General features: G+C 41.3%; 1 protein-coding gene across 4 annotated transcripts in view; it reads left to right on the forward strand.

The window, feature by feature from the left end:
* The window catches only part of PDE6C (phosphodiesterase 6C), a 38,675-nt gene that overhangs the window by 3,471 nt on the left and 8,716 nt on the right, over nucleotides 1-26,488 (forward strand). For all 4 annotated transcript variants that reach the window (XM_081913246.1, XM_081913247.1, XM_081913249.1 and 1 more), the window contains exons 2-12: nucleotides 16,165-16,317; nucleotides 17,801-17,890; nucleotides 18,126-18,266; nucleotides 18,791-18,865; nucleotides 18,953-19,017; nucleotides 20,132-20,198; nucleotides 20,593-20,640; nucleotides 21,016-21,165; nucleotides 21,596-21,739; nucleotides 21,854-21,925; nucleotides 26,179-26,325. In XM_081913246.1, coding sequence (XP_081769372.1) covers nucleotides 16,165-16,317; nucleotides 17,801-17,890; nucleotides 18,126-18,266; nucleotides 18,791-18,865; nucleotides 18,953-19,017; nucleotides 20,132-20,198; nucleotides 20,593-20,640; nucleotides 21,016-21,165; nucleotides 21,596-21,739; nucleotides 21,854-21,925; nucleotides 26,179-26,325 — 1,152 coding nt within the window. The remainder of the gene's footprint in view (nucleotides 1-16,164; nucleotides 16,318-17,800; nucleotides 17,891-18,125; nucleotides 18,267-18,790; nucleotides 18,866-18,952; nucleotides 19,018-20,131; nucleotides 20,199-20,592; nucleotides 20,641-21,015; nucleotides 21,166-21,595; nucleotides 21,740-21,853; nucleotides 21,926-26,178; nucleotides 26,326-26,488) is intronic.

Raw genomic sequence — 26,488 nt, forward strand, 5'->3', positions numbered from 1 at the left:
CGGGGGAAACCCATATTTGGGAATATGGCAACCCTAATTAATGTCATTGACGAAATCCTTGCAGAGAACAGTATTGTCACTGCAGTAAATTCTATATGTCAACCAATCAGTTTCAGTACTTTTGCCCAACTTATTTATTTCTTCTTTCAAATGAGAAGCTTGCAACTAGTGGTCTCTGAGCCAGGAGCAATTCTCTGGGGGGCCACTTTTGTTTGCTACTCATCAGCTCCCACAGAGGTGAGAGGTTGCCAGGGCAACTGACCTTGTCAGAAGGCCAGCTGAAAGGTCTGGATCTGTTGCCCACAACCTATTCCTCTTCTCATTTATCTAACAAAACTAACAGCGAACCAGAGGTGTGAACTGGTACCAGGATAAGAGTAAAAGTTCATTTATGAGGCATTCCTAGTCCTATGTTTCTAAATATTGGTTGCCACACTTGCGATCATTTTCTTCTCTGTCAGAGTTAACAAGAGACTATGCTAATTTTTTCTAGAATGATTTCTCCTGTTGAAAAGAAGAAAAAAAAACGCAGTGGGAAAATATTCCTGATATGTTCTGTCCTTTTCAAGATAGTCATTTTAGAACTTGCAACTATTTTATCAGTTTGAATTCGGTTGTCGTTTACAAAGAGACTTGTGGCTCCTTTAAGACTAGCCTTCCCTAATTTGGTGCATGCCATGCTTTGGACTACATTTCCCATCATCCCCAACCAGCAGTGGGCTGGGAGTTGTAGTCCAAAACATAATGAGAGCATGGGGTTGACGAAGACTGATAAAGACTAACATAGATATTGAGGCCTAAACTTTTGTGAGGGAAAGATAATCTCGTCAGAGGCATGATACCACAGCATTATATGGCAGATACCACAGCATTGTTTTGCTGCTTTTGTAGCAACAGACTAGCATGGCTACCACTCTGTAATTTCCCTGTTTTAAGAAATTACTTTAAGGAATTTTAAGTTAATATTTGGGGCAAGAGTTTTAGGGTGTTTGTGCATGGAAGATAGCCTAATGGAACCTTCTGGAATATGCACTGCTCAGAAAAAAATAAATAAGCAAGGAAACAAACAATGTATTGCCATTTCTCACTATACACACAGAGAAAGACACACAGAGTGCATGCATTCCTATTGCAACTGTTACATGAAATGTGAAACAGCAAAGATACATCATTTATTATAGCGTAAACATTTTAAAGGCCACAGTTCGTTTCAGTATGGTTGCCTTCCTCCATGCCATTTTTCTGGCCTTGAAAACAATCAAATGAAAAGCTCAGCTATTTAAATAATTTCACATCCCTACTTCGCTATTTCTGCAGGGCAGCTATAGAATACTAATAAACATTTCAAACGTTAAAGCTAATATATTAAGGAACCTGATTGAACCACAGGAATTTCAAGTGAGACACAGCATTACTTAGATACAGGGCTTTTTCAGCCCGAACTTCTGTCACTTCTCAGGTGGTTGCCTTGGCATTATAAGAGAACAAGAGAAGTATTCATGGTGAGTTCCAGCACCTCTTTTTCTAGAAAAATAGCACTGCTTAGATGGTTTTAAAAGGAATGTATAAAATGGAAATATCTACTTGAAATGACACCTTTAGGGTTAAATAATTATTCATCTATTTAGTTGTTTTTTAAAAAAGAAACATATTCATCCTGTTGTGCTTAGAGCGGCTTACAGTGTCATTAAAATGCAAGGAGACCCATAAAATAGAAAAAACAGTTACATAAAACATTGTTTAGCGGTGTTTTATGGTATTTACAGGTGTGGAGAGCTCTTGTTCAGTGTCATAGCCCATCAGTTAGTCATACCCTTTCCCTGGATATTACATTCCATTCCCACTCTCCCGTTTTCAAAATAGTCTGTGGCCACTGAGCATGCCTAGTCTTCATTGGGCTGCTTTGGGGAATCCGCCCTGCCCCCCGTGTTTAGATGGTTATAAAATTATTTTCCTATTTCTGAAAACCTTGGGATTCTCCAGAGCCGCCTGGTTCCTCTATATTGTGCATGGATAGTGCTATTTTGACTTCCTGAGGATAAACAGTCAAGAGAATGAATTTGTTTTTAAGATTTGCTGTTGCCAGTTTTATCCTTTCATTTCATGTAAATCCAATACTGTAATATACTTTTGATATGAGTCTCAAACCATTCCGGCTTTGTTTAATAAGCACAGGATTTCTAACCTTTTCTACTTTCTACCTGAAACTAATGACTATTAGGCAGGGTTTCCTGGCACCGAAAACTGCACATCCTGTGTTTGCACCTATCATGCAGCTTTTAAGAGGCATGGGCTGCTTCCAGACGGGCGGCTCCTTGGGCTAATAAATCATTGCCCTTACTTTGTAAGCTGCAAGTGATTATATTATAGGGGATATTGCACTTTCCCCTGCATGCTCCCCCTGCTATGTTCCATCCACACAAGTTAGCTTGAATAGCTAACTCTGGGTAGGTTAGGCAAAGGTCCTATTTACCTGAGTGACCACTTGGAACATTCTGAGTGATCCTTAAAACACACACACAATTCTTTCATTAGCTCTAAGTGGTTATTCATTTAAGAGTGGTCTCCCATTACTACTCCTAGGTTTCTTCTTCAAACAGTTTAATGTTTCTGGTGGATCATAAAGGTTGATTGGAAATGTTTGACGTGGGGCACTGCTGAAATGCTGGTGGCTGGAAAGGTTTTTTTAGTGAGTTATATGGGGCTGAATACCTGGGCCTCCTTCTAATTCTTGGAATAGCCACACTGGTTTCCTGGTGAGGTGATAGCCTGGGTAATGGGCCATTAAGGAAACAAAGGAAGGGGTTCTGTGTGATACGGTGGGTAGTTAGAAAGATAGAGAGTTGAAAGTTTGGAATGAGGTGAGCTAGAAGATGTAAAATAAACTGGGTTGGGAAGCAGGCAGAGAGAGCCATGATTTATTTCTGTTTGAATACAAGGCTGCAGTTATGGGGGAAGCGAGACCCTCTTGGGGTGTTAATGCTGTGACACCCTCTATTGTAGACACAGGTTGTATACATGTGCAGTACTTTTTTCTGGGGAGATCCAGGGGTATGCATACCCGTAACATTTTGTGAATCTTTGTACTTTTGGCCATTTACTGTACAGTGGTACTTCGGGTTACATACGCTTCAGGTTACATAAGCTTCAGGTTACATACGCTTCAGGTTACAGACTCTGCTAACCCAGAAATAGTGCTTCAGGTTAAGAACTTTGCTTCAGGTTGAGAACAGAAATCGTGCTCCGGCGGCGCGGCGGCCCCATTAGCTAAAGTGGTGCTTCAGGTTAAGAACAGTTTCAGGTTAAGTACAGACCCTCAGAACGAATTAAGTACTTAACCCGAGGTACCACTGTATTTATTTCCCCCGATTTGAACTATAAAATGATGATTTTCTTGAGTCAAAATGAGAGTACCCCTAAACATTTTTTTTAGAAAAAAGCACTGTATATGTGTAAATAAACCATATATCATAAAGACACCACAGTCTCTGTTGTAGCTCATTCTGAAGGAAATCTCGCACTGCTTGGAAATTGCTATGCAACAATAGCTTTCATTTAAGCAGTATTTTGCTAATATTTTAATATTAGTAAATAATATTTAAATAAAATATTTTTAAAAGTAGGAAGAAAAGCATTTTAGCACCAATTAAAAGATGGATTTAAAATAAAAAAGAGCAGGGCTATAGAATTGTGACCACTGCAAAGATTAAGGTGAATAGGTTTACTTGCCGATATGTCAAGACCACTTTCTACCTTAAACTAATGACTAATGACCTCTTCAAAAAGACAGAAGGGTAGCACTAAAGGCATGTGTATCTGTGAAGATTGTGCTAATCTACTCAAAAACATTGGACTTCCTCTGGTAAGAAAAAAATATGGAAGAAACCCTGGGGAAACATAGGTTTACAAACAGCTGATAGCAGAGTGTGGACCTCCAGAAAAATGCAAGTGAACAAGGTGTGGAGATTCTATACCAAACATCTAGAATGGAAGCTTGATAGACCCATGTCAAGATAAAGGCAGGAACTCTAATGGAAAACAAAATATCAATAGAATTTGCCAAGTGGGTTGAAATATCCATTTTTAAAAACTGGAGATACTCCTTTCTTGGTGTTCATTTATCCTGAGATTATCTCCCTAAATCTTGGACAGTTACCAGTAAATGTGAGGAAGCACCTCGGCCTGACTAATGGTTCAGAGGGTTAAAGGAGAGGGGAAGATCTAGACCTTCATCAGTTACGGTAGCTTAGAAACAGCATCTGTTCCCTTCCCCCAACAGGGATTAGTAAGAGAGAGAGAGCGCTGTTGATCACAGGAGCTAATAATGTTTAATCCTGGATTTAATAGTATCAGGCAAGAAGAAAGCAACCATGCCCACTGACCTAACAAATGGTTAGTCAAATGGGACAAATGAGTTGTTCAATTAGTTGTATTTCATTTCTATTGGAATAGTCCTTGGCTGCAGATAATGTTATCCTAGTACCTTCACACCAGGACTATTGAAAGAATATAGGTTGTTGAGTACCATTTAAATACAAGTATCTTCTAGCTGGTGATAGCATGCAAATATCCAGACATTATATTAATCTGCAAGCAGCCACTCAAGTAATGGGACCTCAGTAGAGATTGTGGTATGTTTTCTCAAAATATGTACAGTTTTTGTAATTTCTAGTTAGAAATAAAGAAAAAAAGAAAGGAAAAGAAGCATGAATTTGTCCATGAACGTGGATACCTTCAATGCCTAGTAGGGATGGAAGGATCTGTCGATTTCAGTTCTCTCTGTTTTTCATTTTTCTGATTTTAAATTCAGGTCTGCACATTTCTGCAGCAGTCCTCTTGAAAATTCATCAACATTTTAGTGCAAATTTCTCCTCGTAAACACTTTTCGATTGAGATTGAATCCTGACAAGACAGAAGTACTGCTTCTGGGGGACAGGAGGCAGGCAGGTGTGGAGGATTCCCTGGTCCTGAATGGGGTAACTGTGCCCCTGAAGGACCAGGTGCGCAGCCTGGGAATCATTTTGGACTCACAGCTGTCCATGGAGACACAGGTTAAATCCGTTTCCAGGGCAGCTGTGTACCAGCTCCATCTGGTACGCAGGCTGAGACCCTATCTGCCTGCGGACTGCCTCGCCAGAGTGGTGCATGCTCTGGTTATCTCCCGCTTGGACTACTGCAAGGTAGCTCTACGTGGGGCTACCTTTGAAGGTGACCCGGAAACTACAACAAATCCAGAACGCAGCAGCCAGACTGGTGACTGGGAGCGGCTGCCGAGACCATATAACACTGGTCTTGAAAGACCTACATTGGCTCCCAGTACGTTTCTGAGCACAATTCAAAGTGTTGGTGCTGACCTTTAAAGCCCTAAATGGCCTCGGTCCAATATACCTGAAGGAGCGTCTCCACCCCCATTGTTCTACCTGGACACTGAGGTCCAGCACCGAGGGCCTTCTGGCGGTTCCCTCACTGCATATATTTAAACAAATTAATATAATAAGTGTTAAAGAGCCTTTTCTTTCTCTCTCTCCTTCTGGAGATGCTAATCCTGACCTATACTTCAGTCAAGGAGAAATGAAGTAAGGAAGGTGTATATATACACACCAGGAATGCTTCTCTGTATTAATGCATAATCTGTTATGAGGTTAACAATATGTGGTTTAGTATTTTTCATCTTTAATCTTTTAATCAAGAAATTAGTTTATTCTAAAATTTTGTTAGAATCTATTGCTTGATAATGGCCTGGTTTGTTTGATAATGGAAACCAGCTGCAAAACATAAGTCTCCCTGACTGGCTTGGAGAGAGAAGTTGCCAGGGTTATAGTGGGTGATGCTGTAAGCAGAAAGGCTAGCAGTTGTTTCTGCAAGTGGTTCTGGGAGGGTAAATATGGGCAGAGCACCATGCTGAGGAGAACAAGCCATAACAACAAGGCCCAGGCAGCATGGCTGATACTTCTGCTTGTAGGTTCAAGCTTGTTGCGCTTAGGAGAGCAATAAAGGACTTTCTTGTGAGGTGAATGCTGGGAACTCTCTCCATCTAGAGTCTAGACTCAGGTTGTAAATATGTGTATATAAACCATATTTCATAAAGACACCACAGCCTCTGCTGTGCCTAATTGTCCAAAAGGAAATACAGCCCTTTTTAAGCCCTGGGAACTCCCTGGAATTTTGTCACCGCTTGGCAGAGATTGGGGGTGGCGTGTAACAATATATACACCGTATTTCACCACATACTGGTTGCCACTGTGTAATAGTCCCTCCCCCCATTTTCAGACCCCGAAAAAGGCCCCAGAGCATTCCCCGCATAATAGTTGCAGGGGTAAGCTGCAGCTCCTGCTGCAGGATACCCCAGCCAAGAAGGAGAAGCAGCAGGTGAGCAACCACCTCCACTGAACCGCCTGTGGTCCCTTCCTCCATCCGGTAATTCACTGCATAATAGTCACACACCCCTTTTTGGAAAGGTAAAATCGGCAGAAAAAATGCTACCATTACGCAGTGAAATATGGTAAATCCAGTGAAATTAGTATAGTAGTACCTGAATGACCACCTGCCTCAGAACAAACCTGTAAGATAATTTAGCTTATCTGCGGAAATTCTACTCATGGCACCATACCCTTCAGAGTATCGCACGGTGATGACCTAAATACAGATTTTATGCTTCTGCCCCTGTCATATCTTGGAAGCAGCAACCATCAATTGCCTCAGACATCTTGTAAAGACTTATATTTGTCTCAGACATCTTGTAAAGCCCTATGTTTTATTTGCTTTTTTATACTGCTGTTTAATTGATTTTAGGTTGTATTTTTCTTTTAATGATATCTATATTTAAAATATTGCAAACCACTTGGAGATTTTTAAAAAATATTAAGTGGTTTATAAATTCTTTTAGATACTTAAGTCAACGATGTGGCTTAGAGATCGGCACTTCCATTCCAGCTTTTGGCCGCTGGGGAGAGAAAAGGTTGACGCTTCCCTATTTATCACAGTAATACAGTGGAGGTCTATCTGATGCAGGAGGGTGAAACTTAAGCTGATCTTCGGCACCTAGAAGGCTAAGATTAAGAGAACCGTGTTGGGAAGGGAGTTTCCAATGAACAAGGTCAGGGTTGGTAAGCTTAGTGAAGGAGGAGGGATTTATGCCTGCTCCAATATTAGAGCAACTGCGTCATCTCGAAAACCAAAGAGCAGATGTGGTGTCATCCCTTGGCATATGACAGCTGTTGGATCCCACCCTGCCTCCTTCCCTCATGGTGAGTGCCACTAGTCAGGTCTCCTCTGATGATGCTACCACTAATCCTCCACTGGCCGGATTTTACTACATAAGACACTATGGGACATTGCATTTTTGGAAATTTTAAATGGTAGCCACTCAACGACGACTAGTGCCAGGCAACTGATTGGCTCCCATTGGAAGTGTGCCAGCATGACTGCCAAGGTCTGCTGTCGTGCTGCTGTCATGAGGCCTCAGTAGAGTGCTTAAAAGTGGCACTATGCCAGGGAGGGGAGGCCATCGGTAGCCATAACTATGCTGCAGGCCTGCTTAAACCTGGTGCTGGCCTTGCCTGTGATCAACATAATGGAGGGGTGTTTCTAGGACTTAGGTGAAACTGTGAAGCTTCCTTGTTGCTTTGCTATTGGATGTTGCTCCGTATATTTAAAGCTATGGTTTTCCCAGTAGTGATGTATGGAAGTGGGAGCTGGACCACAAAGAAGGCTGATCGCAGAAGAATTGATGCTTTTGAATTATGGTGCTGAAGGAGACTCTTGAGAGTCCCATGGACTGCAAGAAGATCAAACCTATCCATTCTTAAGGAATCAGCCCTGAGTGCTCACTGGAAGGACAGATCCTGAAGCTGAGGCTCCAGTACTTTGGCCACCTCATGAGAAGAGAAGACTCCCTGGAAAAGACCCTGATGTTGGGAAAGATGGAGGGCACAAGGAGAAGGGGATGACAGAGGACTAGATGGTTGGACAGTGTTCTTGAAGCTACCAGCATGAGTTTGACCAAACTGCGGGAGGCAGTGGAAGACAGGAGTGCCTGGCATGCTCTGGTCCATGGGGTCACGATGAGTCAGACACAAGTAAACAACTAGACAACAACAATTGGATGTTGCATGTTTTGTAATCTTCTTGCATTTATAGTACTGAAATGTGATTTTTTTGGGGGGGGGAGGGAGTATGTTTTTATATTTGCTATTGTTTTGCCAGTGACTGATTTAGGGCAGTGCAACCAGTTCTGCCACACTGGGCCGAGGCTAGGGGGTGCTGCAGAGCGCTGCAACTATGAAGTAGTGAACTGAGCAGAAAGAGATGTGGTGGGTCCTTGCACAGGGTGCCGCTGAAAATATGGAAGACCAAGGTCCACGCCTGGTTTTGCTATGTTATGATGAAATGTAATCCTGTTTTCTTCATTGTAAGCTGCTTTGAGCATGATTTGTTTTTGTGGGAAAGTGACATACAAATCAAGTGAGTGAATGAATGAATGAATGAATGAATGAATGAATGAAAATAATGTAGTGGTAGGATCCCGTGATCTGCAAACCTGCTGTGAGATCAAGGAGATGATCCAAATCTCTGATGTTGGACCATTAATAAAAAAAACGATTTATTTGTACAGTATTCCTCAAATTCCTGATAGCTGAGATGAGGAGTGTTTCTGTGTGCATATGTGCTCTGGGTTTAAACTAAATCACACCACTTGTATTCGGCCAAAACGATTTACTTTTAGAGTAAAAAATACCCACAATCTCTGACAATCCTTGTCCCTATGTTTCTGCATCAGTCACTGATCAGGGTGTGCTTCCTGGTTGAAAGGAGACAAGCACAGAACAGTAACATGCAGAGATGCAAAGCAAAGCCTCAGGGCAAGTACCGGTAATTTTGTTCAGTCTGCTGTGAGACTGATTGAATGAAGCGGTCACAGAAGTTGTGAAGGCAATCAGAATTCCCTGGTGGAATCTGATCTAAAGGGGGCTAGGCTGCGATCACCATCAACATCACCAAGAAATAACATGTCTATAAAAATTTAGAGCATTCAAAGAACTTTGCATTCAGTATCAGGATGAAAAGAGACATTCTAAGTGGTGTGGAAGTACGTAGTTTGAGCAGTTCCTGCCCTAAAAACAAATGCCTCAGAATGCAATAAATGAGTACAGTAGTTTGTGTAAGGCCACCTGGTGAGTAAATGGCAGAAGTGAGACTGGAACTCTCTAGATCAGTCATGATTACATAGCTGTCAGCCATGTGACCTCCATCGTCACTATTTGGGTCATGTGATTGTTTCATTATAAACATGTCCCTGCTTTATCACAAGTATTGCATTTACTTCAACACTATTGAGCAGCTTCTTAGTGTCAAATCACAGAACTTCTAAATTAGATTACTGCAGTTCCTTGTATAGGAAAGGTTTTTTTTATGTTTAATGTTTTTTTATGTTTTTATGTACGGTATGTTGGAAGCCGCCCAAAGTGGCTGGGGCAAGGTGTGGGGTTTAAATAGTAAAATTATCATTATGGAATGGAGCATCCCTATTTTCATTGGAGAAATGTTGGAGGGTATGTTATACATGGAGCTGCCTTTGAAGACTGTTCAGAAACAGCAACTGGTACAGAAGTTAGAAATCAGATTGCTTAGCGGGGCAAGATGGCTTGAACATGTAACACAAACCTTGGCATGACTACACTGGCTACCAGTTAATTTACTTGCTCAATTCAAAGTGTTGGTTTTTTACATATAAAGCCTGAATTATTATTTTCTTACTCTCCTATCCTCTTCCCTCCCTATTCCTTTCCCCTTGTGTGTTGTGTTTTTTGTTTTTGTTTAGATTGCCTGCCTGCCGGTAGGGATTGTTTTGATTGTATGTTCTTTTGAATATATTTTTGGATGAGCGCTTTAGGTGGGGTTTTTTATTGCTTTTTAATCTTTGGTTTACTTCTATTTTATTTTAATATTTCTTGTGATTTTGTATCTTGTAAGTTGCTTTAATAGGCTTCAGTGTAAAAAGCAACAGAATTAATTAGGGTGGCTTGCAATGACAACCCAATAGCTGGAGCATTGTGAAGTTGCCTTGGGTTTTGCATCCCCACAGATGCCACTCACTGAAATGCTTGTTGCTTGTTCATTGATATACCCTGGTAAATATCAGTTCAGGAGTTATGTTGCAGACCGTTGTAATTTATTCAAAATATTTTACAGGTTTTTTTCCTGTTTACTTTTTACTCCAAATGTTGACACTATATACATGGAATGAGGGTGCCTTCCTGACACAAGTTTCCTAGCAACAGTTGTGCAATGCCAAGCCCATAAGTGAAACCTGAAGTACGTCAAAAAGGATATGGCTGTTTTTATCTTGAGGGTGGTAGCTTTTATTTCTGACTTTGTACTAAGGCTGTTGTGATGCTTATGCTGGTTTTGCTAGTCTGTGTGGGGATTACCTGCTTCCTCATAGCTCAGTTGGTTAGAGTGAGGTGCTGATAATAGCAAGGTTGCAAGTTTGATCCCTGTAAAGCACAGCTGCATATTCCTGCATTGCAGGGGGTTCAGCTAGAATAGCGAGATCATGTTGCACATAGAATCAGAGTACATACCACCTTCAAAGTCATCTTGGCAAGCATAGGATGGTGGCTTTACTAAAGCAGGGAAGGCTACAGTTGTTGGTCAGAATTGCTAAAGAAAATACGTTGGAATTGCATGTCATGTGATAGGGACATTGTTTACATGTTTCATTAATGTTGCATAAAGGTAATGCAAAGAAGTTGTGCCCACTATGGGCAAAAGTCAGGTGACAAAGACTAGTCCAGCTGCAGGATTCCATGGAATGTTTTGCTTTAGGAATTTTTCCAGACAATCTGTTTGTTGAGCATTTATCCTGATTTGTTTCAGGGATATTAGATGACACTGGTTAATTAATGAGTGTTAGGCTAGACGACGATGCATCAAATGAATCTTATCCCACACTTTCCCCATTGCTTTCCTTATAGCAAAAAAGGGGATGTGTGTGTTTTGTGCAAAAGCCCCAAATCAATTTTAATTGTGGATCCTAATTTTTTCTGTAGGTGATTGAATCCCACCCAAGAACAGCAATTCTGGAAGCCTGCTAGCTGTTCATGCTTCAGCCAAGAAATAAACTATGTAAAATATGCAGAGCATTAGCAAGGCATTTAGTGCTGACGCCTTGTCAAACCGCTTGTGTTGGCGGTGCTCTTCCAAATATATTGTTTATAGTATTGTAAGAAGCAAAGAGATATCCCTCTCCTTCTATGTTCCTGTATAGCCCGTTAGTTAATGATGTTAGTTAATGATTAAGTTAATGATGAAGAAAAAAATGTTTTCTTAATGGACCAGTAGACTTGTCTTTATCCAAAACACAATATAAATGATGCATAATGTAACACTTAATTGCAGAATGGGAGCTGAAAAGCATAGTTTGTTCAGTTGAGTTTGGCCAGAGAACAGGAAAATAGCATGGTTTTCTAGAGCTAAAAGACAGAAACAGTTTTGGGGAAATCTCCCGACGTTTTGCCGTTTTACTCTTGAGAACTCATGCTGGTTTGAACCAAGCAGCACATGCTGTGTCCTTATTTACTTTTCATTTTTGCATCCTTGGTGTCAGGAAATAAACAACCACTTCAGAAACAAATGCAAATCTTATGCTAACTTTTCACTGGAAGAATGCTAGATTAGAGGGATCTTTAGTCTCATAAGGGTTTTCTACACTTTTGAAGCTGTACAAAACTTCCCAGATCCCCTCGGGTTACATATGTCACACAAGCAGTAATTAGGTCTCTACAGATTTCTACCAAAAGCCATCAGAAGAAGCCATTTTGCTCTTACTGTCAGGTTTCACATAAGATATACTTGGAATTGCAGATGAGGCTACCAGCATTAAGTGTATCAAGCATACAGTGTAATCCTATACATGTCTACTCAGAAGCAAGTCCAGCTTAGTTTAAGGGGGCTGTTATCATCATTATTATTATTCAAACATGTTGGCTTAAAATGTATTTGATCACTAGAATAAAGTGTTTTCTTATGGCAATTGTTCCATCAGCACAAGCATTTCGACTTGTCCCTCTCCTCTCCCTGTAAGCTGTTCCGGGGTTCTCCCGACTCTCCTAGAGTCTATTTCAGGCATAGGCAAACTCAGCCCTCCAGATGTTTTTGGACTGCAACTCCCATCATCCCTAGCTAACAGGACCAGTTGTTAGGGATGATGGGAGTTGTAGTCCGAAAACATCTGGATGGCCGATTTTGCCTATGCCTGGTCTATTGGGTGACGGGGGGGGGGAGAGCAGGGAAAGCCTCATTGTACCTAGTGGGACTTGTTAGTTGAATCTGGCCTCATGAGTTCAAACAGAACTGATTCACTCTTCTGTGTCATGGTTATTTTATGTGTTATATCACAGAATTAATTATTAACTTCCTTTGTTTGCCGATGAAGCAATTTATTATACAAACAATGGCAAACTGAAAATAAGGTACACATAACTCCTACTAAGGCACGCAGATGGCGCTGTGGGTTAAACCACAGAGCCTAGGACTTGCCGATCAGAAGGTCAGCGGTTCGAATCCCTGTGACGGGGTGAGCTCCTGTTGCTCGGTCCCTGCTCCTGCCAACCTAGCAGTTCAAAAGCACGAAGTGCAAGTAGATAAATAGGTACTGCTCAAGCGGGAAGGTAAACGGCATTTCCGTGTGCTGCTCTGGTTCGCCAGAAACAGCTTAGTCATGCTGGCCATATGGTCATGACTGTACGCCGGCTCCCTCAGCCAGTAAAGTGAGATGAGCGCCGCAACCCCAGAGTCGGTCACTACTGGACCTAATGATCAGGGGTCCCTTTACCTTTACCTTTATACACCCACAGTCATTCTTGACTTATTGCAAGTTCCAGGGCTGCTTAAGTCTGGTAGTTTCTACATGTGACCTGTGTGAGGTAGGAGATGATTGGTTTAATGGGTGCCGCAGTCACAGAAACTCTGATGGCTCCCAAATGCATGGGAAAGCAGTAATAATGCTGTATACAGTTCCTAGGCATTTGGTGTTCTCTCCTAGATAATAAGCTAATCTCCCTCCACCTTCCTACCAAGTCATCTTTGCAAAGTTTCTCTCCTTGGGATGGAAGGATCTGTTCATTTCAGTACTCTCTGTTTCATATTTTCCCTGTCTTAAATTCAGTTCTCCACATTTTGCAGCAATTTGTGATTATTATTTTTTTAAGTCCTCGTGAAAATTCACCAGCATATCAGTGCAAATTTCTCTTGATAAACACATTTTTATTGGCAGTTTGGACTAGTATGCACATTTTTGCAGGTAATTCCTCCTAATATAATGCATCTTTGTATGCTATTTTCATAAATGTCCATTTTTATGCACACATTTCCAAAATATATGCATTTCTGTAAACGTTTGGTTGGGGGACTCTATCACAACAGTTGGATGAATGCAAATTTGGAAGGATAGCTATGTTTTGGTTTGCATATTGTTTTGGAGAGTTCAAATTTGTCAGATTTGGCTTAAAACACTTATGGAATTTAATTTCTCCTCTGCCCCTACTCTCTCCTCCACCTAGACACCAGTTTAGAAGGAGAAGGCAGCCAGATTTTCTTACATTTATATCCTGCTGTTCTTCCATCATGGAAACCAAGTTAGCATTCATGTGGTTTCCATCCAGACATGGACAAGATCCAGACCTGCTTAGCTTCAGTAAGATGGTGGCCTCCTGTGCCTTCAGACCATGCCATGGAAGAGATCTTATCCAGGCTAATCATTGCAGGGTAGGAATTACAGTAATATACAGCCTGTTAGAGGGCAAAACATTGATTGCTATTTTGAATGCAAGATCCTCTAGTTCTCCATAACGGGGCAACTGAAATTAAAAAACAACAACTCTTAGTTGGCTATTTTAGAAAGCAACATTCACAGAATTTCATTAAACTATCCAAAATGTTGAGAAAACTGATAAACAACTGATGAAAAGATTTTCACTCTGAAATGTAAGTACAAACTGTACTAAGGAGCTTGCTAACACAAAGATACTATACTGTACCAGAAATCTAAATGAACACCCTTTGCTGACACACACTCTCTCCTGTGGAGCGAGAAGTGTATTATTACTATTATTATTTTAACATTTATACTGCTTTATATAAGTAAGTGATTTATATAAAACATCATAAGATCATTTTCAAAAGAAAAGAAAAAATATAAACACAACACTATAACCAAAATTACATAGCAATAGATCTGTAAAAACAGAAAATCTATCAATAAAACTTGCAATTAAATATAAATGAATAACAGAACAGTGTGATGAATCTTATGAGCCGGGGAAAGTCTGCTTAAACAGATGGCTTTAAAGGAGATATTTCAAGCCTGCCACTATTTCTGCTTCACAAACAGCACATGGAAGGGTATGGCAATAATGTCAATGGACCGAAGGCATTGTGAAAATTCAGGGCACAGTTCCAACATGGCAAGATTTTAAAGCAGAGCTTTCCCAACTTTTCACATTGGTGACACACTTTTTAGACATGCATCATTTCACAACACAGTAATTCAGTTTTACTAGCAAACCGAGCGCAGCGAAAGTTCGCGCGACAGGCCTACAGACTGCAGCTGACACACTATCGTGTTGCAACACAAAGTTTGGAAAGCTCTTCTTTAAAGGATGTCAGGGGAAAAAATGCACGGCTGTTTTTGGCTCATGCTCTCTGTATGCCTGCCTGCCATTGCTGTTAATGAGCCCCATCTAGAAGATTGTAGCCATTACCTTTTCCTCTGCTGTTAAGAGCTTATTGATTGTATCTTGAATTTTATTTAAATAAGTTTCTTTATCCACTTTAATGAATACTCAGTCTCCTCTAGGAGCAGTTACTGACATGGCAAATCTTCTAGTAACTTTATTGTGATCAAAATTAATTTTAGTTAGTGATATCCAACTAAGTCATACTCGGAACATGCCCTCTGTATGAAAAAGAAATGGATTCATTTGTGTTCTAATGCACAGAATTTTTGGATAAATACTATCATTTTCAGCATCCTATCCTACTTAAAATGTGCCATATAATGGATACTTTGAGATTTGTGCATTGCAAGGGTTTGGACCCGATGACCCTCAGGGTGCCCTACAATTCTATGATTCTGTGTAGAATTTGAGTGTAATATGTGTGTTGCAAAACCTATAGAGATGGAATGTAGATCATTTCACATCATTCTGCTTCTCATGAGAACAAGCATATTTTTCTGCAGCAAGAGAACATTTCTGCAATATCTCCATTATGTTGAATGAGAAGCTATCTGTGTTTGTATGGATTGTCTGGTTCATTTAATTGACTCTTCCTGGGATTGTTTATTCCAGAGCCATTAATTCAACAAGTTTTGGTGTAATTGATGTCTGTTGCTGTTTCTGTTATTTCCCAGATACTCATTGTTCTGGGCGATTTCAGCATCCATGCCGAGGGTCCTTTGTCAGTATGATTTTATGGCAGGAATAGCCAACATGGTAATTTCCAAATGTTGGGACTACAGCTCCTATCAGCATGGCCAACAATCAGAAATTATGGGAAAGTGGTCCAACAACATATTGAAGACCTTCCTCTTGAGCCAGTTGAGTTCTAGAACTTTTCTAAAGGTGTCACTGTTCAATATGATAGTTACTCTGGCTGAGTTCTCCATTCCGAAAGAATAAATGTGAAACTAAGCACAATGAAGATTGTATAAGGTAAAGGTAAAGGACCCCTGACCATTAGGTCCAGTAGTGACCGACTCTGGGGTTGTGGTGCTCATCTCGCTTTATTGGCCGAGGGAGCCGGCGTTTGTCTGCAGACAGCCTCCGGGTCATGTGGCCAGCATGACTAAGCTGCTTCTGGAGAACCAGAGCAGCACACAGAAACGCCGTTTACCTTCCTGCTGGAGCGGTACCTATTTATCTACTTGCACTTTGATGTGCTTTCGAACTGCTAGGTTGGCAGGAGCAGGGACCGAGCAATGGGAGCTCACCCCGTCGTGGGGATTTGAACTGCTGACCTTCTGATCGGCAAGTCCTAGGCTCTGTGTTTAACCCACAGCGCCACCCACGTCCCGAAGATTGTATAGTCCTTTGCAAATCAAAAGTGACAAATGAATTGCTGATAATATTTGAAAGGCTAATGAACTGGTCCCATTTGTTTCAGAATAATCATTTCTCCGACTTTGTGGATAAACAAACCGGCTATACAACCGTCAACATGCTTGCAGCTCCAATAGTGTCTGGGAAAGAGGTTCTCGCTGTGTTCATGGTTCTTAACAAGCAAAATGCCCCTGAATTCTCTAAAGAAGACGAAGATGTAAGTACTGACATGAAGAATGCTGTGGTCCGTAGAGCAACAAGAAGTAACAAGTTGGGTTCACTGAGTGGCCTGAGCATAGCTGTCAACTTTTCCCTTTTCTTGCGAGGAATCCTATTTGGAATAAGGGAATTTCCTTTTTAAAAAAGGAAAACATTGACAGCTATGGGCCTGAGGTCACCTGAAAAATGTAGCATTCTACTGTATTTTCTAAATGGATGCTAATCTGACATGAGAAAGGGCAATATCCAGAAATCAGTAGCAAAACATGTCAGCCTTCCAGGACACTCGGCTGCTGACTTTAAAGTAGCAATTATTTAACAAAGGAATTTCTACAGCAGGAAACAGCTGAATTACAGTTTGTGAGCCAGTGTGAAGTAATGGTTAGAGCAGGCATAGGCAAACTCGGCCCTCCAGATGTTTTTGAGACTACAGTTCCCATCATCCCTGACCACTGGTCCTGTTAGCTAGGGATGATGGGAGCTGTAGTCCCAAAACCTCTGGAGGGCTGAGTTTGCCTATGCCTGGGTTAGAGTCTTGGAACATGACCTGAGAGACCAGCATTTGAATCCCCACTCAGTCATGAGGCTCACTGGGTGACCATTGGGCCAGTCATCATCTCTTAGCCTAACTTACCTCACAGGCTCGTTGTGAGGATGAAATGGGGAGGAGGAGAACCTTGGCAGATAAAGGTGGCATAGAAATGTAATAAAATAAATAAAAAGAAAATAAATCCATAAATTCAGTTCTATCCCTTGTGGCCAGAACTGGGATAATGGGTTTTTATCCCACTACAGGTGTTAATTAACTTTCCAGTGCCAAGTGTTTGCCTTACCAGCAATACTGTTCTGTGAATAGTCACTATTATGACTTTATGTCATTATAACTTTTTGTACTGGGTTGCGTTTAATTTCTCTCTGATCTCACTGGTTGTAATTCGTCTCTACAATTATGAATATATATATATATATATATATATATATATAATCAGTCAATGCAGATTAAACACATTGGATAATCTTGTCATCAAAGCTTATGCCACAGTAAATTTGATTGTTTTTAAAGTGCCACAAGAACCTCTCCATTTTTTGCTACAACTAACTCACTGGGAATTATAGCATTGTTGGAACTTATGCATGTCGACTCAGAAGTAAGTCCCACTGAGTTCAGTGAGGTTTACTTCCAGGTAAGGGGATATAGGATTTCAGCCTTAGTGAGTAAAGATCTGGACAGGAGAAAGTTAGGAGTCTTGTGTAAGCTGTTTGCCTTTCCAAGGAAGAGTGCGGTGCAAGTAAAAAACAACAACCATTACGAGCCACAATCCCACCAAAGCGCTGTGAAGGCCCATTGACTTCAGTAGCAGTAAGACATCTTTGTGCTTAAGTGTCTCACTGAAATAAGTGGAACTTGAAGCACTTAACTTTGTTTGGACCATGCCCATGATAATTGCTATTCTCTCTCTCTCTCTCTTTTTCCTTTGCAGCTATTTAACAAATACATTAATTTCCTTGCACTTGCTGTAAAGCAGTATCACACGGCATACTTGTACAATATTGAATCCAGAAAAAGTCAGGTAAAGTATTACATCTTACTTAATTAAATGTGAAGTCAGTGAAAGTCCCGTTACTTATTTTTCTTGCTGCTGCTTATGCTTTCATAATGTGCCCCAAAATGCAAAAGTATGTACTGATTGTGACACATTTCCTCATGATTTGCCAGTGTTGTCGTTTATGCTTCGGCCTGCATCAGTCAGAGTTTTAAATGTTTCCTCATTTCTCCCTCTCTCTCTCTCTCTCTCTCTTAAATAGATGCTTTTGTGGTCTGCCAACAAAGTATTTGAAGAACTTACAGATATTGAGCGACAGTTTCACAAAGCACTGTACACCATTCGAATATACTTAAACTGTGAAAGATATTCTGTTGGTCTGCTGGACATGACCAAAGAGAAGGTCACTACTATTTCTTATAACTAACTAATTAACCTAACTATACTTTTACAAAAGACTAATGAGGTGGTGGCAGAGAAGAGGCAGCTTGCCCCCCACTTCTCACACTCGTCTTTACTTGAAGGAAAGGCACAGACAAATTGTAAATGAATCATCATTAAAATATAGCTGTGGTCTTAAACGTGCTTACTTGAAAGTTAACTCTGTCAGAAATCAATAGGAGTTACTACTTCAGCTAAAATATGTTTTGGATGGGAACACTATTTCTCTTTCATAAATGTGGAACAAGCATGCCCCTCCTCGAAATGTCTTTTGTTTCCCTCCCCACTTCCTAATTGTTGCTGCTGCCACTACAGGAAGGCTATATGATCTTGTGTATGGTGAGTCTATTTAAATCGAATCCACTTCAGCAGGACTGAAGCAGCCTAACTGGCCACAAGATCAGAGATGAACTCTTGTCCCCCCCCCCCAATCCTTGGTGCCATTTTTCAGGGACATTTTGCTCATTCATCTGTTACTATTCCCAGGAATTCTATGATGAATGGCCAATTAAACTGGGAGAAGCAGAGCCTTACAAAGGACCAAAAACACCCGATGGCCGAGTGAGTACAATTCTTTCATCTCTCCAAATCACAGCCTTCTGGATACTATTGACAGATTCTTACATTTCTTTCTCCCCTTGCATTTAGGAAGTCAACTTTTATAAGATTATTGATTACATCTTACATGGAAAAGAGGAAATCAAAGTCATTCCGTGAGTGTTTCCTGCCAGTTTGTTAGATAGTAATTAGTAGAGTGTGTTTGGAACAGGCCCAGATTGCGTGGGAGTGGGAGCACGAGGGGGTACTTGCTCTGGGTGGCAGGCTAGTGGGGTGGCAAAACAGCATCCCACCCTAGCTTGGTTCTGCTATGGTGGGCCATAGCCTGCCATGCTGTGTTGTCCTGTTGCCAATGTGGTGTGGCTGCCTATGGCCCACCATGGTGTTCCGTCCTTCATTTGCAAGTCAGAGTAGTCTCTGTAGCAAAGAAGACTATCAGTGAGGCTTTGCATGGAGGCAAAAGGAGAGATATCTATTGCTGCTGCTGCTCTTTGTGCCCCAGGTCTGGGAAAATAGTAAGGATGTTGATGATGGTGATGATAATTATAATTATACCCTGCCCTTCTGGCTGGGTTTCCCCAGCCACTCTGGGCAACCTACAGTACATATAAAAACATGGACACTGCTTTGCTTTGCACTGCTCTGTTACTTTTTGCTATTCCTTCCTTCTCCCCCAGGCTCCAGAATTTAGCAAATGGCTTCCTCTGGTGACTTACACTTCACTAAGCCCTTATGCAACATCCATTTGAGGAAGGGAGGGAAGTGGGAAGAGACTAGGCGTCCAGCCAGAGTCCAAGATGTTTCTTCCTTTCAGTGCCTGCTTTTGCTCTAAGATCTGGGGAGGGGGATTGAGGTGAGGGCAGCTGTGGGCACCATGCAATACCTTTCTGGTGTCTCTGTTTAAATGAAACAAGGCTCCTTTTCTCTCTCTTTGACATTGACCACGAGAGCAGCTTCTCTCTTGGTGATAAGGGTAGAGGGGTGGGATAGACAGACCAGAATACACAGAGGATGTAATTATTTGAGACAAACCTGAGACCAAGAATATGTGAGGGGGCGCTTTCCATATATTTTTATTAATGCCAATCTTGCTCCCAAACGCTCAGATTCATTACCCACAACAATTTTTTTTTAAAAAAACCTCTAAAGCCCACCCACACCAACACCACAGTCTTAAGAGCTTAATGGGTGTCACTGGTCACCTTTCAGTTTGTAGATCTGGTACTGGGTTTGGAAGTGCTCAATTTTATCTCATTCTCTTCTTCACAGATCACCTCCTCCAGATCACTGGTGTCTTGCTAGCGGGTTGCCAACTTACGTTGCTGAAAATGGATTTGTAAGTTTCAGGGGGTTTTTTAATACAGCTCCATATGTATAGGTGTATTTTGTTTAAATCTTTATATCAGTATATAATCTAAATATATGTGTAAGGGCTTCTCCAGGTGACCTCATTATTTGGCATTCATCCTAATTTCCTTGCACAAATTTCACCCAAAGTTTAGATTATAGCTGGTATTTACTTTAGGTTTACTTTACCCAGGATCAGTGTATGTGAAGAAGTCTGTAGCCATAACAGCAGGAGCCCCCACTCTGTAGAAGCATCATCTAGAAGTGCCCCCAAGAAGATACAAGCAAAAATACTCTACTTGGCCTGCCTCCTGTAACAGCTGACATCTGACATTTAAATGACACAGCTTCTTTTTATTGTATTTCTCTCCCTCTCTCTCTAGATTTGTAATATGATGAATGCACCAGCAGATGAATACTTCACTTTTCAGGTAGTGTCTTTTTTTATTGCATTAAGAAGTAAATAATGCTAAGATAATACATCAGCACTAGAGATGGATGAGGCAATTCTTGGTCTGCTTTTTAAAGTGAATTGACCTAATTTGCCAGTCTTAGATTACATTTATTGATTGATTAAATTTATATCTTTCACCCAAAGGAGTCCAGAGTTGCAAGTAATAAAAACATTTCAATGTCAATTTTCTCTCTCTGTGTGTGTTTAATTTGCAAAAAACAGGGCACCCGACATGCAAAACTGACAGGGGATGAAAGTCGACTGATCTATCCATCCATTGTGTTCACACAGGCATTATAGTGCTTTAATACGTTTGTGGTAATGTAATTTCTTTTCTTTTTCTCTTCTGCAGAAAGAAGCTTTCGATGAGACAGGGTGGATTATTAAAAATGTCTTATCTTTACCTATTGTCAACAAGAAGGAAGAAATTGTCGGTGTAGCTACATTTTACAACAGGAAAGATGGCAAACCCTTTGACGAGCATGATGAACAGCTTACTGAAGTACGCTCCAAGTTGCTTGACATTTTCAGGCTACAATCAGACACTGGAGGGAGGGTGTTTTACCATAATTGGAAATTTAAAAACAAAATACTAACATCTTACACTACACTTCAGTATCTTGGGAAAGTAGTTGGTATCCTGAGCATCTAATATATTGTCATAGTAAGTGTGAGGACTTGGATGTCACTGTTGCTTTTATCAACAGAAATTTCCTATAAAAAGTAATAATTTTCTATAAATGATAATGCCAATGGGTTTGATCCAAAGTAGTGGATAAATAACTTGTTCACTAATTAGTGATGCTCAAGTGCTAGTGGAAGACGTGCCTATAAAAGACAGGTGTTTTGCATTATCACAGTGTGTGTGCCTTCCCAGCTGCGCAGAGCAGATGGAAATACCTAAATGTTTATATTTATTTACTCCGTTTCAGATGCTTACACAGTTCCTGGGATGGTCTGTTTTAAATACCGACACCTATGACAAAATGAATAAGCTTGAAAACAGAAAAGACATTGCTCAGGAAATGCTGATGTATCAGACAAAGGCAACAGCGGCTGAAATTCAGACCATATTGGTGAGTGTGAGTTCAAAAATGTAGTTTGGACATTTTTGTACAAAATTGAAGTTTGGACATTTGTGTGAGATCAACTGAACTCAATGGTTTTATTTGCTTTTTTCCCCATGTTAGAAATACAAAGAAAAACTGAACTTAGATGTTATAGATGAGAACTGTGATGAGAAACAACTTATCAAAATTTTGGTAAGTAACTAAAGGCATACTTATATTTGATATGGGACGGGGCATTTGTTGTTTGTTTAGGATGGTGTTAGACTGTCCCCAGAGGATCAGATACAGAGTCTGAGGATACTCCTATTCTGTCTTTCCTCTGAAGGTTGAGGTAGTTGCAGGGGCATGAAATGCCTGTTGCCAGTTCCACCTGCTTCACCATGTACAGGGATAGCCTGGCCACAGTAACCCACAACCACATTGACTACTGTATTGACTACCACTTGACTGCTGTATTGCACTCTGTGTGCATCCTGAGGATGGTTCAAAGATGATGCAGCATGGGTACCAACAAATGGGAGCATGGAACACTGTCACCGAGTCCCATTCAAGATGTTAACTCTGATATATAAAACCCTAAAAGGCTTGGTGCGGGGGAACAGACACCTGATTATATGAAAGCACGCCTCTCCCAATACTATCCTGCCCATGATCCCAGCTCGGCTGCAGAAGTGCTATTAGCTGTACTATCATCAAGGGAGATCCAATTAAGTGGAACTGGGCTACAGCTTTCCAATGAGCTTTCTGCTGAGATCAGGCAGGCAGAAAACACCATTATTTCACTGAGTCTTTATGCATTAGTTGTACGTGTTAATTTATATTGTTATTCAGAGATGATAAATATTATGAGCATTGGGTACTGGTTCTAGAAGTTTTAGTGATTTAATTTTGTTTATGTTATTTGTTTAGATTTATGTGATTTAATGTTGCAACAAGCCTGTGACCTTAGGGTGAAGCATGGGATATGAAGTCTTAACGAATAAACAAGCAAAGAATAGCTCTTGCTCACACTGGGCTTTTGCTGCAGTTTCGTGAGCTCTGGTGTAGAGGGAAGGAACCATGCCCAAGAAAGCATTTGTAGGGGAGTTTGATGAATTCATTGCTACTACAGCTGTGTGCCTCTCTGTGACTTCATATAGTATATGCTTGGGTAGGACTGTATTGCAGGGAGACACAGGGTTGTTATTGAAAATGAAATCCACATGTTAAGCGTTCTCTCATTTTGTATCATGTCTTTGTTATGTATATATGTCAGATTTTCATGGCATCATGTGCTTCTGCACCACTGCCAACCAAATATGTACAGCATCCTATCATGGCATAGGGAGAAGAAAAATTAATGGGAAATAGACTTGGCACAGAATGCCATTTTCACTAGGAGTCTTCTATAACAAAGAGTTGTGCCCTGAGATTCATTAAACCATTGGAGGGAATCCTTAGGCTCAGGGGCTAGTTGCATTACAGACCTTTTTATCTGGCCGTCAGGATTCTCCCCAGATCACACCCCTCCCTGGCATTGATCTGTGTTCTCCTTGCGTAATTTTGCCTGAGCCCTTGAATTGTGGTAATGCCTCTAGTTTGCCTGGATAGTGAGGTGTATGTGTTGAAAATAAAAATCAAGGTCCCATGTTTTCCCCCACTGAGCTTGTATGTGAGAAAACATTGGGCTGAAAAACTCTAGAAAATAATGCAGCCAAATTCCTGATAGAGAAGGGCACCTAAATGTAAGGTCTGATCTCCCGTGCACTGCCAAATACAACGGCTTTATCCTATTAGAAAGCTTGGAATCCCAGCTTGCTAATGGGATAAAGCAGGTGTTGCATCTTAAAACTGTCATTGCTCCAGAAGTGACTGGCTCTTGCCCTTGACCTGGGATCAGAATAAATAGAAGAGGGAACCTACTTACTTTGAAAAGAATGATAATAAAAAGGGAGGCATGTTGAGTTTTGCACTCAATATCCCCAGTGCTAAACAGCAGTTCCATTGGGCACTGTAGAATATAAGTAGATTCTGCATTTGGTACAAAAACAACTTTGGTCACCCTGACCCATGACCAGTGCCAGGAGAGGGATTCCCCTGGACTTCTCAATGACTTTTCATACTATGGAGGAGTGGTGGAGCTTCATGCTTTGGCACCAGGGGGGTGGAGAGCAAGCGGGGGCGGTGCTGGCGCGCATCCTGGAGGCGTGGCACCCAGTGCAGGTGGGGGGGCAGGTGTGATGGCACCCCACCGGGATTGCGCTGCTGGGGGCAGTGCGCTCCCCCCGCACTCCTCTTCCTCCGCCAGTACTATGGAGTGGACCATTATATCCTTCTGGCTAGGCTATCTGGATTGAGAACTGGATGTATAATTCTGTTCCTATATAGTTCTGTTCCTACCTGAACAGGCAATTTCAGATGATGACACTGGGGGGCCACTGGTCAGCTCAACAACATTTATACTGTGGTGTTACATGGTACTAAGTCTTGTTCTTTGCTTTTTTATTACCTACCATGAAACCACTGAGTTAGGTCACCCAGAGATTTGGGCTGAGATGCCATCAATATAAGTGCTACATTGGTGCTGGAGTACAGTAACGGACTGTATGAGGGCCAACAAACCGAGTCTCCATTCATATAAGACAGAGGGGCTTTCTGTAGCATGTTTGTGTATTCAAATGTCCCCCCCCCCAATTCTGGATGGGGTTGTAGTCCCTCTGAAGGAACAGGTTTGCAGTATGAGGATGCTCCTTCCACAGTCTCTGTCACTAGAGGTGCAAGTTTCCACTGTGGCATGAATCCTCCTTCACCAGCTTAGGCTGATTTTCCAGCAGTTGCTCTGGTAACCTTTAGATTACTGTATGTGTGCAGCTGCAACCGCACACATCGCCGCAACTCGGGAAGTGTCCAGAAAAGGGGGCATAGCAGTACAGAGTGGGCTTATGCCCACTCCACCGACATGCATGGCAGCCAGGTACATAACCCCCACGCAAAACAATAGTTGACTGTAGTTGATAATATGGCTGTTAGACTGCTAAGTGAGACTGGACATTATGATCATGTTGTGCTGGTGTTTTGATAACTGTGCTGGCTCCTAGTCTGTTTTGGGGTGCAGTTCAAAGTACAGAGTCTTGATCTTTAAAACCCTTAATGGATTGAGCCCAGGCTGCCTGAAATATTGTTTATTCCCTGCCCACACTTTGAGATTGTCCTCATCCGAGGCCCCTTGTTTAGGTTCTTCCAACATCTGACATGTGGTGTGTAACTCTTGGGGGACAAAGCATTTTCAGAGGTGGCGACTCAGCTTAGAATGTACTCCCCAGAAATATGCTCTGACGGTTTTCTGGCACCACATGAAGATTTCTAATTTAATTTTTTCTTTATATTTTTTGTTAAATTGTTTTATTTGAATATTGTTTTTATAGAGTTGCCGCTTTTAGATTATTTTAATGTAGCAATGCTTCTACAAAGCAATGTCCTCTATATCTTTTAGGCTATGCACAGCTCTCCAAATAATACCTGACAGTCTAAGGCAGGCATCCCCAACCTTCGGCCCTCCTGATGTTTTGGACTACAATTCCCATCATCCCTGGCCACTGGTCCTGTTAGCTAGGGATCATGGGAGTTGTAGGCCAAAACATCTGGAGGGCCACAGGTTGGGGATACAATAGTTTGAAAGAACATTTAAAGTGGTTCAAAAGTTTTTTAAAAAATTCTATAACATACACTCATGCACATGTATTTTGGCCTACTGTTGCCTTTCATCATCAAGACAGGTTTTGTAGGTTTTTGAAACAATTCTGTTTTGAAAACCTGCAAAACCTGTTGAGCCAGAGAGGGAAGTAGGATCATTATACACATCAGAAGCCGCAATCTGTCTACAATCATGTCACCTTCAACTCTTTAGGGGAAAAAAAATAATATTCTCCAGAACCAGGCCTGCCCAAGCTGTGACCTGCCAAGCTGCACATAGCCCACCAGTGGCCATTAGCAGCCCATTCAACCTTCAAGATTTGCTCCTTTGCCTGGCACAGAAAAAAAGAAAGAGAAAACAGGATGGCTGGGGTGGGTAAAAGTCAAGCACCTGGCAGCCACAATGCATTTTTTTGTGTGAGCTGTGTTCAGTCTGATGGGTCACAATTTGGGCCAGTCTGATCTAAACAATATATACCCTATGATCTAAGTGCATCTAACTGGATGACGAATCTAACTGGATCTAACCAATGCATAAACATACGCCTCCCCACCTTAAAAATAATTTGGAGATATTAAGCAACTTAGTATGCAATGCTAATTTTTCTAGAACTGTTGCTTGAAACATGAGAGATCTGTATATTCATGGTGGTTTCGATTCCAAAGTGTTGGCATGGCAACCCTCCCACGGAAGCTGAAGACAGAAAAATTATCTCCGCCTAATCCCTTGTGACATGTCAAACTGATGGGGTTTTGTTTGGTTTTCCCAACAGAAAGAGGAATTGCCTGAACCAAAGGATGTAGAACTTTATGAATTTCGCTTCAGTGACTTCCCCGTTACAGAACATGAGTTGATCAAGTGTGGGATACGGATGTTCTTTGAGATAAATGTTGTGGAAAAGTTCAAAGTACCAGCAGAGGTCAGATATATTTTGCCTTGTTTCCCTAAGCCTGTGCCATATGAAACAAAGAACATAGCATTACCTTTGCAGACCTAGCGTGCCATTAATAGTCCTAAATATGAGGCAGATCTGCTCTTGTATATATATTCAGCTGTGGTGCGCCAGGATGCACCATTTCATC

Source organism: Podarcis melisellensis, assembly GCF_964234715.1.
Source record: "Podarcis melisellensis genome assembly, chromosome: 5".
NCBI classification, from domain to species: Eukaryota; Metazoa; Chordata; class Lepidosauria; order Squamata; family Lacertidae; genus Podarcis; species Podarcis melisellensis.